The 20,835-nt window shown below is 43.7% G+C and overlaps 2 protein-coding genes across 8 annotated transcripts in view; one reads left to right on the top strand and one right to left on the bottom strand.

Moving 5' to 3' along the window:
* The window catches only part of obscnb (obscurin, cytoskeletal calmodulin and titin-interacting RhoGEF b), a 656,492-nt gene extending 639,201 nt beyond the window's left edge, over positions 1 to 17,291 (top strand). Inside the window, exons 128-131 of the mRNA XM_085987453.1 lie at positions 7,363 to 7,438; positions 10,280 to 10,429; positions 14,013 to 14,224; positions 15,454 to 17,291. Of these exons, the coding sequence (XP_085843579.1) occupies positions 7,363 to 7,438; positions 10,280 to 10,429; positions 14,013 to 14,190 (404 nt within the window). The 3' untranslated portion in view covers positions 14,191 to 14,224; positions 15,454 to 17,291. The remainder of the gene's footprint in view (positions 1 to 7,362; positions 7,439 to 10,279; positions 10,430 to 14,012; positions 14,225 to 15,453) is intronic.
* Positions 17,289 to 20,835, bottom strand: part of LOC147116959 (guanylate kinase-like) — a 72,460-nt gene continuing 68,913 nt past the window's right edge. For 6 of the 7 annotated variants that reach the window (XM_085987454.1, XM_085987455.1, XM_085987458.1 and 3 more), the window contains one exon: positions 17,289 to 17,956. In XM_085987454.1, the coding sequence (XP_085843580.1) occupies positions 17,793 to 17,956 (164 nt within the window). In that variant the 3' untranslated portion in view covers positions 17,289 to 17,792. Of the gene's footprint in view, positions 17,957 to 20,294; positions 20,381 to 20,835 lie in introns of all 7 variants that reach the window. The other variant, XM_085987456.1, reaches the window with a different exon arrangement.

Genomic DNA, 20,835 nt, shown 5'->3' on the forward strand with positions numbered 1-20,835 from the left:
ACCACTGGTCATGTATCGTCCTACCCTTTGATCTATTTTCCCAATCCACTCCACTCAATTCCGCTCTCATACCTTCATAGTCTCCTTTATTCAAGCTTAGCACGCTTGTTTGAGATCCAACCTTCTCACCCTCTAATTGAATATGGAATTCAACCATGTTATGGTCACTCATTCCAAGGGGATCCTTTACTAGGACATTTTTAATTAATCCCGTCTCGTTACACAGGACCAGATCTAAGGTTGCTTGCCCCCTGGTCGGTTCAGTTACATACTGCTCAAGAAACCCATCCCTAATACACTCAATGAACTCATCCTCAAGGCAGCCCTGCCCAATTTGATTTGTCCAATTAATATGATAGTTAAAATCCCCCATAATTATAGATGTTCCCTTATTACAAGCCTCAACTATTTCCTGATTGATACTCCGTCCAACAGAGTTGCCACTGTTCGGAGGCCTATAGACTACGCCCACTAGTGTTTTTTTTCTCCTTATTATTCCTTACCTCCACCCAAACTGTTTCATTATCCTGATCTTTTGACCCAATATCATTTCTCTGTATTACAGTGATTCCTTCCTTTATTAACATAGCCACCCCACCTCCCCTTCCTTCCTGCCTGTCCTTCCTGATCGTTAAATAACCTGGTATGTTTAATTCCCAGGCATTGTCACCTTGCAGCCATGTTTCTGTAATGGCCACAAGATCATACCCATATGTAGTTATTTGTGCCATTAACTCGTCTATTTTGTTATGAATGCTATGTGCATTCAGATAGAGAACTTTCAAAGATGTTTTGTGACACTTAATTCCTGCTTTTGCCCTTTTTATTACTTTACCTTTTACTCCATACCTTCTGCCCCTTCCTGACACGCTCTGGTTTTTAATTTCCCCACTGCTACCTAAGTCTATGACCTTCTCTGTTGTCATTTTTATTATTTGCTCTCTAGGAACCTCCCCCCCACTAGTTAGTTTAAAGCCCTTTCTACAGCCCTAGTTATATGATCCGCCAGGACTCTAGTCCCAGCACTGGCCAAGTGAAGCCCGTCCCAACGGAACAGCTCCCTCCTGCCCCAGTACTGGTGCCAGTGTCCCAGGAAGCAAAACCCATTTCTCCCACACCAGTCTTTGAGCCACGCATTTAACTCTCTAATTTTATTTGTCCTAGCCAAATTCGCTCATGGCTCAGGTAACACCCTTGTGGTTCTGCTTTTTAATTTGGCCCCTAGCTGCTCAAACTCCCTCAGCAGAACCTCCTTCCTTGTCCTATCTATGTCGTTGGTACCAACATGGACCACGACAACTGGATCCTCCCCCTCCCACTCCAAGTTTCTCTCCAGTCCAGAGGAGATGTCCTTAACCCTGGCACCGGGCAGGCAACACAGCCTTCGGGACTCTCGCTCTCGGCTGCAAAGAACTCTATCTATCCCCCTAACGATACTATCCCCTACCACTACAACATTTCTTTTAACTCCCCCCACTTGAATGGCCCCCTGCTCCACGGTGCTGTGGCCAGTTTGCTCATCCTCCCTGCAGTCCCTGCTCCTGTCCCCACAGGGAGTAAGAGCCTCGAAACTGTTGGACAAGTGCAAGGGCTGCGGCTCCTCCAACACTACCTCCTGGATCCCCGTACCTGCCTCACTTCTAGTCACACCATCCTGACCCTGGCCACGGACTACATCTGAATTAATTAATCTAATTGGTGTGACTACCTCGTGATACACAGAGTCCAGGTAACTCTCCCCCTCCCTGATGTGTCTCAGTGTTTGAAGCTCGGACTCCAGCTCTTCAACACGGAGCCGGAGTTCCTCGAGCAGCCAACACTTACTGCAAATGTGATCACCGTGAGCATCAATGGTGTTCACCAGCTCCCACATATTGCAGCAGCAACACATCACCTGATCTCCCATTCTATGTAACTAATTAAATTTATTAATATTATTCTTAAATATCCTCTGCCCCGATTCTAGATGATGAATATCACACCTTAGAAAGTATAAACCAGAGATTTTAGCTTAAAAGGGAGAAATACTTACCAACCAATCACCCGCTTTCTGGTGACGTCACACTTGGATTACTTTTTACCTCTCTCCTCCGAGACTGGAGACTGGTACACCTTACCTGGTCTCTGGGACTTTTATAGCCCCGCTCTGCCGCTCAAGTTTCCCGCCGACGCTGTGAGGCCTTACCTGGTCTCTGGGACTTTTATAGCCCCGCTCTGCCGCTCAGGTTTCCCGCCGACGCTGTGAGGCCTTACCTGGTCTCTGGGGACTTTTATACCCCGCTCTGCAAATAATAGGGTAATAATAGTGGGGGATTTCAACTTCCCCAATATTAACTGGGATGGTGTGAAAGGCTTAGAGGGTGCAGAATTCTTAAAGTGCATCCAGGAGAGCTTTTTGAGCCAGCATGTAGAAAGTCCTACAAGAGAGGGGGCGGTACTGGAGCTAATTCTAGGGAATGTGGCCGGGCAAGTGGTAGAAGTGTTAGTAGGTGAGCACTTTGGTGACAGTGACCATAATTCGGTGAGATTTAAGGTAGTCATGGAAAAGGACAGAGATGGACCAGAAATAAAGGTTCTAAATTGGGGGAAGGCCAATTTTAATATGATAAGGCAGGATCTGGCCAAAGTGGACTGGGATCAGCTACTTGTAGGAAAATCCACATCGGAGCAATGGGAATCTTTCAGAAAGGAAATTGAGAGAGTACAATGGCAACATGTTCCCGTAAAGGTCAAGGGTGGGACCAACAAGCCCAGGGAACCTTGCATGTTAAGGGATATACGAGAATGGATTAGGAAAAAAAGGAGGGCTTTTGGCAGATACAAAGCACTAAAGACAGAGGAAGCCCTAGAGGAGTATAAAAAGTGCAGGGGCATACTTAAAAAAGAAATTAGGAGAGCGAGGAGGGGCCATGAAATAACACTGGCGAGCAAAATAAAGGAAAATCCTAAGGTGTTTTATAAGTATATTAAGGGCAATAGGATAACTAGGGAAAGAGTAGGGCCCATTAGGGACCAAAGTGGCAATCTGTGTGTGGAGCCAGAAGATGTAGGTGGGGTTTTAAATGAATTTTTTGCATCTGTGTTCACTATAGAGAAGGACGATGTAGACATAGAAATCGGGCAGGGGGACTGTGATATACTTGAACATATCACAATTTTGCTGGAGTTCTTTGAGGAAGTAACATATAGGGTGGATAAAGGGGAACCAGTGGACGTAGTGTATTTAGACTTCCAAAAGGCATTTGACAAGGTGCCACACAAGAGATTATTGCTTAAGATAAAAAATCACGGGATTGGGGGTAATATTCTGGCATGGATAGAGGATTGGCTATCTAACAGAAGGCAGAGAGTTGGGATAAATGGTTCATTCTCAGACTGGCAATCAGTAACTAGTGGTGTTCTGCAGGGGTCAGTGCTGGGTCCCCAACTCTTTACAATCTATATTAACGATTTGGAGGAGGGGACCGAGTGTAACATATCAAAGTTTGCAGATGATACTAAGATGGGAGGGAAAGTAGTGAGTGAGGAGGACATAAAAAACCTGCAAGGGGACATCGACAGGCTAAGTAAGTGGGCAGAGATTTGGCAGATGGAATACAATACTGGAAAGTGTGAGGTTATGCACTTTGGCAGGAAAAATCGTAGAGCAAGTTATTATCTTAATGGCAAGAAACTGGAAAGTACTGAAGTACAAAGGGATCTGGGGGTCCTGGTGCACGAAACTCAAAAGGTTAGTATGCAGGTGCAGCAAGTGATTAAGAAGGCCAATGGAATGTTGGCTTTCATTGCTAGGGGGTTAGAATATAAAAATAGGGAGGTACTGCTTCAGTTGTACAAGGTATTGGTGAGACCGCACCTGGAATACTGCGTACAGTTTTGGTGTCCATACTTAAGAAAGGACATACTTGCTCTCGAGTCAGTACAAAGAAGGTTCACTCGGTTAATCCCGGGGATGAGGGGATGGACATATGAGGAGAGGTTGAGTAGATTGGGACTCTACTCATTGGAGTTCAGAAGAATGAGAGGCGATCTTATTGAAACATATAAGATTGTGAAGGGGTTGGATCGGGTGGATGCGGGGAAGATGTTCCCGATGATGGGTGAAACTAGAACTAGGGGGCATAGTCTTAGAGTAAGGGGCTGCTCTTTCAGGACTGAGATGAGGAGGAACTACTTCACTCAGAGGGTGGTAGGTCCGTGGAATATGCTGCCCCAAAAAGCTGTAGAAGCTACATCATTACATAAATTTAAAACAGAAATAGACAGTTTCCTAGAAGTAAAGGGAATTAAGGGTTACGGGGAGCGGGCAGGAATTTGGACATGAGTCTAGGTTCGGATCGGTCATGGCCCTGTGGGTAGCGGAGCGGGCCCAGGGGCCGTGTAGCCTGATCCTGCTCCTATTTCGTGTGTCTAATTCTGTTAGATTCAGGAGATGGTTCTGTGATAGTGGATTGGCGGTTAGGATCAGATCAGCCATGATCTTATTGAATGGCGGAGCAGGCTCGAGGGGCCGATTGGCCTACTCCTGCTCCTATTTCTTATGTTCTTATGTTCTCTGAGATTTGCCTACATATCTGTTCCTCTATCTCCCCCTGACTGTTTGGGGGCCTATAGTACACTCCCAGCAAAGTGATTGCCCCCTTTTTGTTTTTAAGTTCTACCCATATGGCCTCATTAGAGGAACCTGTTAATATATCATCCCTCCTTACAGCAGTAATTGTGTCCTTAATTAATATTGCAACACCCCCTCCTCTTTTACCGCCCCCCCTCTGTCTCGCCTGAAGATTCTATACCCCAGAATATTGAGCTGCCAGTCTTGCCCCTCCCGCAACCATGTCTCCGTGATAGCAACAATATCATACTCCCATATGTTCATCAACACCTTCAGTTCATCCACCTTATTCGCAAGACTCCTTGCATTAAAATAAATGTGTGACGCTTTATTACAGATGGAAAACAATCTTCAAAGCATAGTTGGGCATTTCCTGCTGGTGTCTCTGTCAGGCTCGAGGGGCCGATTGGCCTACTCCTGCTCCTATTTCTTATGTTCTTATGTTCTTATATTAGCATCGAGAGGGAGGAGGTACTGGCGGTTTTAGCAGGCTTAAAAGTGGATAAATCCCCAGGCCCGGACGAGATGTATCCCAGGCTGCTGTGTGAAGCAAAGGAGGAGATTGCAGGGGCTCTGACACAAATTTTCAGAACCTCTCTGGCCACAGGGGATGTGCCAGAGGACTGGAGAACAGCTAACGTAGTACCATTATTCAAGAAGGGTAGTAGGGATAAACCAGGGAATTACAGGCCAGTGAGCCTAACATCAGTGGTAGGGAAATTATTGGAAAAAATTCTGAGGGACAGAATTAGTCTCCACTTGGAGAGGCAAGGATTAATCAGGGATAGTCAGCATGGCTTTGTCAAGGGAAGATCATGTCTGACTAATTTGATTGAATTTTTCGAGGGGGTGACTAGGTGTGTGGATGAGGGTAGTGCAGTGGATGTGGTATACATGGATTTCAGTAAGGCTTTCAATAAAGTCCCGCATAGGAGACTGGTCAAGAAGATAAGAGCCCATGGGATCCAGGGTGCCTTGGCACATTGGATCCAAAACTGGCTTAGAGGCAGAAGGCAGAGGGTGATGGTCGAAGGTTGTTTTTGTGACTGGAAGCCTGTGTCCAGTGGGGTACCGCAGGGATCGGTGCTGGGTCCCTTGCTGTTTGTGGCCTACATTAATGATTTGGATGTGAATGTAAAAGATATGATCAGTAAGTTCGCAGATGACATGAAAATTGGTGGGGTGGTAAATAGCGAGGAGGGTAGCCTCCGTCTGCAGGACGATATAGATGAGTTGGTCAGATGGGCGGAACAGTGGCAAATGGAATTTAACCCTGAAAAGTGTGAGGTGATGCATTTTGGAGGGACTAACAAGGCAAGGGAATACACAATGAATGGTAAGACCCTAGGAAAGACAGAGGATCAGAGGGACCTTGGTGTGCATGTACATAGATCCCTGAAGGCAGCAGAACAGGTAGATAAGGTGGTTAAAAAGGCATATGGGATACTTGCCTTCATTAGCCGAGGCATAGAATATAAGAGCAGGGAGGTTATGATGGAGCTGTACAAAACGCTGGTAAGGCCACAGCTGGAGTACTGTGTGCAGTTCTGGTCACCACACTATAGGAAGGATGTGATTGCTTTGGAGAGGTTGCAGAGGAGATTCACCAGGATGTTACCTGGGATGGAGCGCTTCAGCTATGAGGAAAGACTGGACAGGCTGGGGTTGTTTTCCTGGAGCAGAGAAGGCTGAGGGGGGACCTGATTGAGGTGTACAAAATTATGAGGGGCATAGATAGGGTAGATAGAAAGGAACTTTTCCCTTTAGTAGAGGGGTCAATAACAAGGGGGCATAGATTCAAGGTAAGGGGCAGGAGGTTTAGAGGGGATTTGAGGAAGAACTTTTTCACCCAGAGGGTGGTTGGAATGTGGAACTCACTGCCTGAACGGGTGGTAGAGGCAGGAACCCTCACAACATTCAAGAAGCATTTGGATGAGCACTTGAAATGCCATTGCATACAAGGCTATGGACCAAATGCTGGAAAATGGGATTAGATTAGACAGGGCCTGATGGCCGGCGTGGACACGATGGGCCGAAGGGCCTCTTTCTGTGCTGTATAACTCTATGACTCTATGACCTTGAAGCGCGGCATGTGAAGTGTGTCAGCTTTGTGCTGGACACCCTGCCTCCCAACCCCACCCTTGCACTCCCCAGGCCCATCCTATTTCTGTGTCAAGACCAGTGGAAGGTTTCTTTCAGTCTCTGTCAATGACACAGTGGCTTGTTTCTCCAGAACAGCAAACAAAAGTTTTTAAGTGCCTGCACAAGCACACTTTATCATTTATCATCAGAACTACCCGATCAGCTGATTTCCTGAGCACCGATCCTGTGCTTGTAAAAGGGCAAGTGCCCAGCAGTCTGACAAAAAGGAATTTTTATAGACTTTCAGGGGATAGGGTAGAGAAATAGATTTAAATAGCGCCTTCTTGCACCCCTCCGGTGTATTTTTTCCTCTTCAGATCACATTTGGAAGAGACATTCTTGAATGAAATTCCAATTTTACAGATTTCCCCAGGTTTTTGCTAAAATACTGGCGTAAAGGCGAGTAATTCATTGCACATGGCAGCTTAGGGACATATATACCGTTTTGTTTCTCTATTTAATTAAATCATGATGTGAATGGGGATTAATGACCCATTTAATGCCAATTTGAACAATTATATAATTGATAGATTATTAAATATATTTTTCTTATATATAAGAGCATCTCATCATACTACAGCTTACAAAGTAAAACTTTCTTTCTTCAGCTCCAGAAATCCTTGAAGGGAAGGCAGTTGTTCCAGAGACAGATATCTGGGCAGTTGGTGTGCTGACCTTTACAATGTGAGTTCCTTGTATCTACATCTCTGACTACTTATTCCTACAGGACGTAGTTATCTGCACAACCTGTCCCCCTCGTCCTTTTCTCATCCTCAGCCTGTCATCTGCAAAAAAAAAATGTCAATGCAAAATGTGGGTTTTTTCTCCAAAGACCCAGATTCAATTAGTAGTGCAGTGGTTATGGTACTGGACTCGCAACCCATAGGTACTGAGTTCAGATCCCACCATTCTATGCTAAGAAGTTGAATTCAATAGATCTGGTCATTTGTGGGCTGACCGTAAAAATTGCTTGATTGTTGTAACAGCCCAACTAGTGCACTAATGATCAGGGAAGGGAGGCCCCAACTCTCAATAGAACTCCAAGCTCCATCAAGAAGAAGTCCCATTGCCAACTTCTCAGGGCTACGAGGGACGGGCAGTGTAGCATTGCCATCTTCGCCCATATAGAGTCATAACTCATAGCGACATAACGGCACAGAAGGAGGCCATTCGTCCCATCGAGTCCGTGCTGGCTCTCTGTAGAGCAATCCAGTTAGTCCCATTCCCCCACTCTATCCTCGTAGTCCTGCAAGTGTATTTCCCTCAAGTGCCTATCCAGTCTCCCCTTGAAAACATTGAGTGTCTCCGCTTCCACCACTTCCATCGGCAGCGAGTTCCAGGTCGCCACTCGCTGCGTATAAAAAAATAATAATTTTCCTCACATCCCCCGTGTCCCCTAGTCCTTGTACCATCAACTAGTGGGAACAGCCTTTCCCCATCTAGCCTATCCAAACCCGTCTAATCTTGTACTCCTATCAAATCACCCCCTCAACCTCCTTTGCTCTAATGAAAACAAATCCAGCTTCTCCAACCTGTCCTTGTAGCTAAGATCCCTCATCCCCGGAACCATTCTGCTAAATCTCCTCTGCACCCTCTCAAGTGCCTTCACATCCTTCCTAAAGTGTGGTGACCAGAACTGGACGCAATACTCTAGTTGTGGCCTAGCTGCGCTTTATAAAGGTTCCACATAACTTCTCTACTTTTGTACTCAATACCTCTATTTATGAAGCCCAAGATCCCATATGCTTTGCTAACCACTCTCTCAATATGTCCCGCCACCTTCAGGGACTTATGTACATTATCCCAGGTCCCTCTGTCCCTGCACACTCTTTAAAACTGTGCCATTAAGTGTATATTGCCTCTCCCTGTTCCTTCTGCCAAAATGCATCACCTCACACTTCTCTGTATTAAATTCCATCTGCCACTTGTCTGCCCATTCTGCTAGCCTTTTTATGTCCTGTTGCAGTCGATTGTTATCATCCTCACTGTTTGCCACACCCCCAAGTTTGGTGTCATCGGCAAATTTGGAAATTCTACTCTATTCCAATATCCAGGTCATTTATATATATATATATATATATCAAAAAAAGCAGTGGCCCCAGCACTGACCCTTGAGGAACACCACTGTTCACCATCATCCAGTCTGAAAAACAGCCATTTACCACAACTCGCTGTTTTCTATCCTTAAGTCAATTCCTTTTCCAAGTTGCCACTGACCCACCTATTCCGTGAGCCTCAATTTTGTTAACCAGCCTTCTATGTGGTACTTTGTCAAACGCCTTCCGAAAATCCATGTAGACAACATCCATTGCATTCACTTCAGTCCTCCCTGTTACTTCATCAAAAAAAATTCTGAAAACAATGATCTGTGTCGAGTTAGCCCATCACAGCTGGTATGACATAGAGGCATCAAGATGACCTAGACAAGGCCATGTGAAAAGAAACCAGCCAGAGTTCTTTGTCCTGATGACCCTGCACCAATTTCTGCTGGAAGTGTACCTGGACGGACACAAGGTGAGGACAGAACGGACTCAGCTGTCACATCACACGTGGACTAATTATCATTTTCTAGAATCGCGAATAACCACTTAGGTGAGGATTTGGGACAATCCCAATCAGGAGAAGGGGAGTAAAAGGCGGATAATTCAAGAGAAAAAAAATTATTATATCACCGTTGCTGCTGGAAATTCCTACTGGTTAGTTGCTAGGGGCACATGACTTTACAGCTTTGTTAAAACTGAAAAAGAAATCAACTCGCCACTTTGCACAGATGTGCTCAACTTCATGGACATTCTGTGCTTTTTTGCTGCATCTTTTCATTGGTGATCCATTACAGATGTTCCCTTTAACACTCTCTCCTCATCTGTATCACTAGTGTGTTTGTATGCCTTTTTAGAAATAGTCTTCTCCAGTAAAGTTCAGGTAGTGAGTGGAAGAGTTATTTAGAAGAGTTGAAAATAAATTCTGCTGGTTAAAGATATTTATCCATTACTGGTCCCAACCTTGGAGCTAACCAGAAGGTGAGAATACCTCTGGCTGTCATGTGCAGTCACAGCATAAATTTGTTTGTGCCGACTTCCTCTGTTCAGAATTTTGAGTGAAATCGAAAGGTTCTTTTAGAAGTATTGAGCAGACCAAAAACCTTCCCAAATACATTTCCAGTATCGCTACAAGTAACAACCAGGGGATTTCTTTCAGCTTGGAATAACTTCCTGCAGCATAGGGGGAAAACCCCATATTTCCCCAGATGTCAGTGAGTTTCTGACCTCAAGGGGAGGCACAGAGCACAAAGCAGATGGGTTTCCCAATAGGGAATGGGGGACTAAACGACTAGTCACCTCAGGCAGCTCTCGCCCACTGGCTAACAGCGGCTCACAGAGCAGCACCTTGGGTAGCAGAACATTTGCTTGTCCTCTTGACCAATGCATTGGGGAAGAGGGAAAACAATGAAAGAAAAAGGGAAATGCAAACTGAATTTACAAAAAGATTCCCAACCGGAGACACTGTATTTCCATTCTCTTGTAGGTTGAGTGGAGATTGTCCTTTTAGGTCTGATAAAGATTGTGACAAAGAAAAGAATATAAGGAAAGGGAAAGTCAAGCTGGGGAGATGCTACGCTGGCCTTTCGCAAGGAGCAGTTTCATTTCTGAAGAATACGTTATGCCTTAATCCAGGGTGAGTGTTCCATTTCTCTTGCTCTTGAGTCCATTCATAGTTGTACAGCACCCAAATGGTTTTTATTTTAAATACTTCAAACCTGCCTGCCGCCACAGTTTGTTGAATTTGTCTCTGTAGTTCTTTCAAAACTAAGGTTGGACTTGAGGGAAAGCTGCAATTTATTTAATAAACAGTGACTCCCGCCTCAAAACGCATCTTTTTAATCAAAAGGACTCAAATGCAGTAACTTTTATTAGATCAAATTGCAGTATATATTTTTTTTAAATCACTGGGTATATTGGAATTGTTGGTTCCAAAAGTCGGGTTCTAAAAATCAGGTTACAAACACAGATCGTCTCGTAGAATTAAAATTAGCCCCCAATGGCTCAGAGCTGACCCTTCGTTTCTAGAAACATAGAAGATAGGAGCAGGAGTAGGCCATTCGGCCCCTCGAGCCTGTTCCGCCATTTAATGAGATCATGGCTGATCATCCAAATTCAGTACCCTGTCCCTTTCTCCCCATATCCCTTGATCCCTTTAGCCTTAAGAAATATATCTAACTCCTTCTTGAATATATTTAATAAGTTGGCCTCAACTGCCTTGTGTGGTAGAGAATTCCACAGGTTCACCACTCTCTGGGGTGAAGAAATTCCTCCTCATCTCTGTCCTAAATGGCTTACCCCTTATCTTTAGACTGTGACCCCTGGTTCTGGACTCCCCTGCCATCGGGAACATCCTTCCTGCATCGAGTCTGTCTAGTCCTGTTAGAATTTTATGTTTCAATGAGATCCCCTCTCATTCTTCTAAACTCTAGCGAATATAAGCCTAATCGACCCAATCTCTCCTCATACGTCATTCCTGCCATCCCAGGTATCAGTCTGGTGAATCTTCGCTGCACTCCCTCCATGGCAAAAACATCCTTCCTCAAATAAGGCAACCAAAACTGCACACAATACTCAAGGTGTGGTCTCACCAAGGCCCTGTACAACTGCAGCAAGACATCCTTGCTCCTGTACTCGAATCCTCTCGCTATGAAGACCAACATACCACTTGGTCTTCTTAACCGCCTGCTGCACCTGCATGCTTACCTTCAGCGACTGGTGCACAAGGACACCCAGGTCTCGTTGCACTTCCCCTTTTCCCAATCTATTGCTGTTCAGATAATAATCTGTCTTCCTGTTTTTGCCACCAAAGTGGATAACCTTGCATTTATCTACATTATTCTACATCTGCCCAATCACCCAACCTGTCCAAATCATACTGGGGTTTCTCTGCATCCTCCTCACAGCACACACGCCCACCCAGCTTTGTATCATCTGTAAACTTGGAAATATTACATCTAGTTCCCTTGTCTAGATCATTAATATATATTGTGAATAGCTGGGGTCCTAGCACAGATCCCTGCGGTACCCCACTAGTCACTGCCTGCCACTCGGAAAAAGACCCGTTTATTCCAACTCTCTGCTTCCTGTCTGCCAACCAGTTTTCTATCCAAGTCAGTACCTTACCCCCAATCCCATGTGCTTTAACTTTGCACGCCAATCTCTTATGCGGGACCTTATCAAAAGCCTTCTGAAAGTCCAAATACACCACATCCACTGGTTCTCCCTTATCTATTCTACCAGTTACATCCTCAAAAAATTCCAGTAGATTAGTCAAGCATGATTTACCTTTTGTAATTCCATGTTGACTTTGTCCAATCCTGTCACTGTTTTCCAAGTGCTCTGCTATTAAATCTTTTATAATGGACTCTAGCAATTTCCCCACTACAGGAAACTTTCTGGTATCCGGCACTGACGGGACCGAGCTGTTGCCGTCCCATCAAAACTGCCGGACAAACCAGCGCTAATGTTAAAACATACGGAGTTTCTGAGCTCCGTATCTAGCAACAAACCCTGTTGCTTAGCAACAGCTTCTAAACAGTCGGCCGTAGCTTGCAAGCGTCTCTGTAGCTAAGCAACAGCTTCAGCTAGACCTTGCAGAGCCTGACTGGTGAAAAAAATGCAACGAAAAGAAAAAAAACTTACTGAACCGACTCCTGAATTTTGCCGGTGGATCGAGCATTCCGGACAGTTAGCCTCCGGATAAACGAAAGTTTCCTGTACCGATGTCAGGCTTACCTGTTTTCTCTCTACCACCTTTTTTAAATAGTGGGGTTACATTAGCTACCCTCCAATCCATGGGAACTATTCCAGAGTCTATAGAATTTTGGAAGATGACCAGCAATGCATCTACTATTTCTAGGGCCACTTCCTTAAGTACCCTAGGATGTAGATTATCAGGCCCTGGGGATTTATCGGCCTTCAATGCCATCAATTTCCCTAACAGCATTTCCCTACAAATACTGATTTCATTCAGTTCCTCCCTTTCATTAGACCCTATGTTCCCCGACATCCCTGGCAGGTTATTTGTGTCCTCCTTTGTGAAGACAGAACCAAAGTATGTATTTAATTGGTCTGCCATTTCTTTGTTCCCCATTATAAATTCCCCTGATTCTGACTGCTATGCAAACGAGTTAAGATCCTTTGTTCAACCTAAGCTAATCTCAGCTGGGGCCACCGCAGTTTATCATTGTGTCCCTGAGAACTACTTCCTCTGCTGGGTGTGCACGTTTATGGAGACTGGTTAAAAGGCATTGGGCCGTATATTCCGCTGTCTACGGGTGTGTACGTGTTGTGTACACACCCGTAGGGACATCGGAAATGCCGGTTTCAGGCATGCGAAGCGCATGCGCTGAAAACCAGCGTTTCTGATCTGTCAAGAATCCTCCTGACAGATCGCACGCCTGTCCTGGAGAAAGGCCTCTGCGGGGAGCGAGAACCACCTGCAGAAAACCCTTAGCAATCTTACGCCTGGTAAAAGCAGGCGTAAGAGTTGGAGAAAAGTTTTTAAAAAAAAATTTCCACTCATTTATAATTACTTTAAAAAAAGTAAGCTTATTTTTAGCCCTGTTAATTATTTCTTTCAAAAAATTAAATTTTTGTTTGAAGTATTTAATTTATTGTAATTTCAACTCATTTTACAATGTGATGGTTTTTTTTAAATTTTATTTAACGTTTTACTGTGTTTTTGGGGTGATCTCCATTCATATAGTTGACAGGTCTATCTGTCAAGTGTATGAAGGGAGATTCCCTTCTATTGGCTCCCCATGGCCCATGTGATCCCAGGGACGCTTGCAAACTGCATGCGCCTCTGGGCTACGTGGACCCAGCGCATTTCAAGTTTGGAGAGGCTCAGGATCGGAAGTATACCCACCTTGGGAGCCCTCAGGTAAGTTCATTGATTTTTTCCAGATCGGAGGCCTCCGCACGCAGGAAGCCGCTGATCGTAAAATACAGCCCATTATCAGCTTCACCTGTGAGGTCCTCCGCAGTTGGACCAGTAGTGGCCGTCAAGTGACCTCTCGGATAAGACATTGGAAGATGGCCAGTGTCCTTGGAACAAGACCTGGAGTTAACACCTTCAGGAGGGCATGAGAATTGGAGGAGTAATTTGGAAGAAAAGGAATCGAGCACTTCTTTGACTGTGCGGAGTTACTCTAACACTGATTGTCCCTCATGTCACGATGTATCATTGCATTCTTCTTCCATATACATTGTAGGGGAAGGCTGTGTGCCTCTGAATGCCGTTCCTTTCCGTGGTTACAAGACGACTCAAAAATGAAGCTAAGATGCTCAACAGTTTCCTTTCAAACAACAAAGCTCAGGAATTACCTGAAACAACGGGAGAAACGGAGGATGCTTCTGTCTACAAAGCACGAGGTGCTGATACTTCAGTGAGAAATGAAGAGAAACAAGAAAGAAAAAAATCTTGGTAACGTCCCTGAATGTATTTCACCTTTTTCTTGTTAACTTTGAGATGAATTTAGAGGAGTTCAAGGAAAATTGGTTTGCGAGCCATAAACTTGTGTTTGTACAATCTTAAGTCAACACACAATTAGACATTCACATCAGGAGTGTTCCTGCTTAGAGAGCAGTCGGTCCAATAATTTGAGTGGAAAAAAATGAAATGTGTCCCAATTTATTCCAAATATCAGACATCAACACCAACTACAATCTTTGCATAAAAATTGATATAAAGCATAATTTTTGCATTAGCTTACATTATAGTTGCCTCTTCCCTCCCCTCCCTTGCAGAATACATATGCTGACCCCCTTTGCCGAGAGGTAGCAGCTGGGAAGGGATGGAATCCTGGGAGATAGTAGAGGTGACCATGTGGATGCGGAAGGTGGTCATTGTAGAAATATGTTTGCTATAGTGAGACAAGTAGAAGTATAGCCTTGAAAGCACATGGAGGTGGACCAGAGAGTCAGTGGAGGAGAATTAAATATGTGGCCCTAGCAAAGGTTCAATATTATTTGAGGAAAAGTTTCAACAGTGTAAAGGCTTGAAAAACAAATTCACTGCAAATATCCATACCATTCCGTCAATCACAGTTTTTTCAAAGCGCATGGGTACGATAGTGTTGTGGCTAAGTTACTGGACTAGTAATCATCCGAAGATGCACCAGGTGTGTTTAGAGGCACTGGGAATGCCACCGTGTTTTTGCTGTGTCTGTAGACTCTCTTCTTGGTCAACTTGCTTTCAACCCTGCTCTGCGGAGATGTACAAGGGGCTACCCTCCATACATGTGACGCACAGGCCAGAATCGACAGTAGATGGAGCCATCAAATTGTTTCCATTCTGGGTGGATGAATATGGCCCTTATCATCAGTTCTGCTGTACTTCTACCACGTTTGATTGGAGGTACCCTTCGAGCTATCTTCTCAATAGACCCTAGTGATCACAATAGAAGACATATGTAGGACTAAAACAGCCTTAAATGTATTTTAAAAGCTAGATTATATTGCTTCCACTGGTATTTCTGGACAATAAAAGGCTACATTTAAGAGTACACAGAAACATTTACACACTAACATTAATTAACCCTTTCAGGCCTGCAGTAGAATTAGTATTGCAATCTCACAATTTTAATATGGTGAGGCTACTGTAATTGTTTTTCTTAATTTTATGCATTTCTCTTTTTTGCTTGTTTTACAAAGGTCAGCTTTTCAAGATACATTATCTAACTCCTGAACTTTTTGGAAATAAAATTTGCAAGTGGAGATGCTTTGTGGATATCTGTACTACCATGATCCCGACATCTTTATATAGAGCGGAATCTACAGGGGCCGTCGGTTTAAGAACATCTCCGACTAAATAAGAATATTTTTAATACAAGCCTTTAATCTGCATGCAATCTCAATATTGTAAGTGTGAAAGTGTTTTATTCTTTTAATAAAGTTTTGCTGTTCAATTTAAAATCTATCATTTAATTTTCTAATTTATGAAATCTGTACGGACTATCACAAGAGTAGAAAAATGTTATCTATTTCAATTTATTGGTTTGATGGGAGCCAGAGTTTTCCTCTACCATACAATGGGAGGCCAGAGTTAGTCTTGGGCAAAACCATCAGTGGCTGCTACCTACATAGGCATGGGCTCCTCTACTGCAAGAGAAGCAACTGGCTGAAGGATTCAATCAGAGCGTGGATAGATTCCACCATCAGTCGACTTTGTTGTGGGCGATCTGTCCTTTAATGCCCAACCTTGGCTCAGTGGTAGCATTGTTGCCCGAGTCAGCTCATGGTTTAAGCTCCACTCCAGGACTTTTTTTTTTTGAAGTGGGGGGGTGGCGGCGGAGGAGAGACAGAGAGAATCATAGGTTTCTATGGAAGGATGAGCCAAGTGGACTGAACAGCCTCCCTCATCAGTAGTTGTCTTTGTGATGCAGCATGGGCACAATTCCTGTTTTTTTTTTTTACATGCCCAACATGTATTCTCCAGGAATCAAACCTAATAGACAGATGCTGTAGAATGTGAAAAGAATGAAATGTAAGTTGCAGAGAACTGAGGTGATTGTATCAATGAAAGTCAGGTGTGATCTTCAGAGGGAAAACCACCCTATCCACTCACACAGAAATTGCTAGCACTATTATTAGACTTGTGTCCTTAGCACGTATAGCAGTCATCATATTTGGTTTTGCAACCATATGATCTAAACTGTAGCTGGATTCAAACATATTTTTAGTAGCCCGTCTGTTTATGAGGACTTATCCCCAGACGGCTTGGAGGAAGGTAAAACACAAAAGAGGTATAGCATGCTCAGACATCTACCTCTGTATCCAGCTCAAGAGGATCTACAGCCCCCATTTCACACCCTGAACCTGCAATAAAATTCCCCAACACTAAAGTTGCAAAATCCCTTGTTCATGTCTACCCAAAAGTACTCTGTTCTTTTCTTGACTGGGAAGGACAAGCTCAAGGAACAACATCTCACTTTGCAGTCCTCTGGCCTTAATATTGACATAACACCAGATTTTTAACTATAGCTCCCATGTCTCACTATGGGTGTGCTGGTGTTTCTTGGGATGGGAGGAGTGGGTTGGTGCTTGGGGTGGGGACATCATGCAGTCAAAGTGGTCTGCACCCTTGGTGATTTTTTTTCTTAACAGGCTAGTGGGCTGGAGCCTGCACTTTCCCAGTTTTTCATGCTTCCCTTTCTATTCCCTATCTCTTTTAGCTATACAGTCCCTATCGAGAGATAGATAGATAATATAAGCCATCTCCCGTTCTCCAATTAGTTACAGGTCATTCTATTTTTGAGAGCGCGTGTGCATGCAGGTATTCCCCTTCTCCTCGGTTTTTAAATACTGTTCTTCTGCAATATCTTCTTGACCTTTTGAAGGGTTCATACCTGAAACGATAGCTTGTCTGTGTTGGTTCTCTCCACAGATGCTGCCTGGCCAGCTGAGAGCTTCCACTATTTTGTGTTTTTGTTTCATAACTGTGGTCAGTGTCCTCTCAGTCTTAGCCATGGAATAAACAACATTCTAGCTTTTCTCATTGGTTTTATTTATTCCCAAAACAAAGACACGGGTAAATACACAAGTCATTTTGTTTGGGAGGTGGAATTCAGAATATAAAAATTCAGACATAATTCCTCGTTAAAATAATTCTGTTTCTTCGATACATTCACTAATGAGACGATAACACAATCACCTATATGGACATTTGCCATTTGTGGGATAGCATTAATCTGCTTTCTCAGAAATTATCTGTGTACAAAAGGCCTTGAGCCAAGACTACTTCCCCTTTCCATTGGTCCAATCATGATCACTTTTTCTCTATTAAAAACAAAGATACAACAGTAATTGTAGTTTGTGTTTGGAGTGTCTCATTACTATTGATACTGTACTTTAGTATCCAGTATATACTTTAAAAAAAACACAAGCTATAAAATTGCACTAGTACTTTCCGCAAAGCATTACAGAAACCGGCAATTCCTCATTATACTGAACAGGATAGTAAAGCCATGTTGTTTTTTCCCTCATCAACAAGCTTAGAAAATGGAATGCCAGCTCAACAATAAAAACAGACCAACACAAAAATAGTTATTTAAAAAAATAAGATAAATACATGGATGTTTTGTTAAGAAATTTTCATTCTTCCTACAAGTTGCTGGAATAGAGTTCAGTTCTGTAAGGCTTTCGCCTTTTGGATTTCCTACAATAAAACACAACAAAAGACATTAAGGAAGCAGTTTTTCTTCACAAACCAGTGATGCATAACTCATACAATCTACTTTTATTGATCTGAACTGCTCTCGCAGCAACCCTTAGTCCATTTCCTTTCTTAGTCTGGACTAGTGGGACTCGGCATTCTCAGTTTGACACCGTTTCTCCCAATTCAAATTATTTCTGTTTTTTCCTCCTCCAATTTTCTCCCTTATTACTCCTTTCCTAAAGACATCCTCTCAAGTTATGGCTCAGCTCCAGCTCCCCTAATGGGTTTGAATTCCCAATCTCTCTCCCTCCACTGGGTTTGAATTCTCCATCTCTCTCACTTCACTGGGTTTGAATTTTCCATCTCGCTCACTCTACTGGGTTTGAATTTTCCATCTCTCTCACTTCACTGGGTTTGAATTTTCCATCTCGCTCACTCTACTGGGTTTGAATTTTCCATCTCTTTTCCCAATGGATTTGAATTTTCCATCTCCATTCTAAATCTCCTGCTCTCCCTTAATACCAAAATTTTCTACACTCTCATTTTCCCTCCTTCTCAGACAGGCTGCTGTATGCCTCAGTGCATGACACATCCTCACCTGTTGCAGTCAACTCTCGAGTCTCCACATTATCTCTTTCCAGAGGAGAGAAACTGTACGACTGCACTAGGGATGACTGCTCTAGTTCACGACTTTTAGCATCCGTTCTAACAGAGACCCCTCCTCCAGGTTCTCATCTCCTACTCCGACCCCCAGCATGGTCTTCTCGAATACCTCTGATAAAAACTTCCCCCTCCCAATAGTTTGATGCGAGGCCAGTCGCTCACTAAGGCTGACCATTCAGCCCCGAGTGCATTGACCAACTTGCAGCTGTTGCAGATGAAACCTTCCAGAATCGGGGCCTGGGAGGCAAAACTTTTCACAACTTCTATTTGTAGAACATCATCCATTTTTGTACGTCTTGGAAGTGCTGAAAATTAAGTTATAAAACTTTGGAAATACTCTTAATTATTTAGGTACTTTGCAGCCCTGCAATCACCAAGAAGGACAAAAGCAGCAACACCATCACCTCCAAGATGCCAAAAACAGCAACAAGATGAAGGACAAGCGAATATATTTTTTGGTGGTACAGGAAACTCTTTGGTATCCAGCACCAATGAGACCGGCATGGTGCCGGTTGATTAAAAATTCCGGATAACGGAGAGGGTTATCTACCGAGGCTATTTTTAAACAAACAAAAATAAAAAAAAATCAAGAAATGTGCAGTATACAGTAATTGGGTACTCACCTACAGAATGTTGTGTTAAATGGATCGTGGAAGATGCTTGATCAAGTACAGTGCTTGGACCAACTTTTGGGAATTCCATAATGCAAGATGGGGGAGATAATTCACGATAAAGATGGAGACACACACAGAAAAATGGCGGCTCGGAAGAGACTACCGGCAGCGCGGGAGAGTCAGACTCCCGTTAGAGGTGTTTGGACTTCCGACAGCGCCGAGTAGTGGCAGTTTGGAGAACTACCCCCACTGACTAACTCGGCCACCGCGGGAGACTCGGACTCGGCAACATTTCCGGTTATTGAGGAGTATAAATTTTGCCGGTTAATAGAGAATTCCGGATATTTAGGCGCCGTTTAAACCAGAGTTCCCTGAATTTTTAGAGGAAGGTTTGCCAGGACACTGGACAAACCTGCTCCTCTTCAAATAGGGCCATGGGATTGTTAACATCCCACCTGAACCACAGTTTCATTTTATTATCTCATTTTCAACAATGCAGCAGTCCATCAGACAGCACTGGAAAGTGCCAACTTTTGCTGGTTAGGTTTGAACTTGGAACCTTCTGGAAAAACTTTTACACAGCGAGGGGTTATGATCTGGAATGCACTGCCTGAAAGGGTGGTGGAGGCAGATTCAATCGTGGCTTTCAAAAGGCAATTGGATAAAGTACCTGAAGGAAATAAACTTGCAGGGCTACGGGGAAAGGGCGGGGGTGTGGGGCTAGCTAAAGTGCTCTTGCAGAGAGCCGGCACGGGCTCGACGGGCCAAATGGCCGCCTTCTCTGCTGTAACCATTCTATTCTATCGAAAGACAAGAATGAGCCAAACTGGCAAAACAAATGTGATCAAATAGTTAGCTTTCATCGTGTGCACTATACTCTAATGTTTCACTTATTTCAAAGATTACCATCAAGCAATGATCATCTAGTTGATTTTACAGGTTTACAGGAAACTCTTGCTCCCATTGGCCACACATTATAATAACGTAAAAAGTTCAGTGCACAACCTGGTCAGTGTACTCACTAAAAACCAAATGGGCAGGTTGATCTGCAATTAGCTCACCTCAAGAAGAACCGATCTCAACAGAGAATAGGCATCGTCTAAATTATCATTAATTATTACTTCATCAAACATACCAGGTTCTTTACCTGCAAAACAGAAATATGCACAAAGATCCATCACAGACACTGTTCAGTGTATTTACAATTCTGGTCTTTATTTAATTCCAGATTTACATAAGAATTAGGAGCAGGAGTAGGCCATTCGGCCCCTCAAGCCTGCTCCTCCATTCAATAAGATCATGGCTGATCTGCCTCATCTCCACTTTCCTGCACTATCCCCATATCCCTTGATTCCCTTAATATTCAAAAATCTATTGAGCTCGGTCTTGAATGTACTCAACGACTGAGCCTCCACAGCCCTCTGGGGTAGAGAATTCCAAAGATTTACCACCCTCAGTGAAGAAATTTCTCCTCATCTCAGTCCTAAATGGCCGACCCCTTTTTAATTTATTCCCCCTCCAAAATAAATAAATTTTACGGTGTAGTTAGAGGAACATCCAAGTGTTCCCCTCTGCTTTGCAATGCCAAATCTGCATCAATGT

This window comes from Somniosus microcephalus, chromosome 5 (assembly GCF_052327205.1).
Source record: "Somniosus microcephalus isolate GS21.2 chromosome 5, FLI_Smic_1.0, whole genome shotgun sequence".
NCBI lineage: Eukaryota > Metazoa > Chordata > Chondrichthyes > Squaliformes > Somniosidae > Somniosus > Somniosus microcephalus.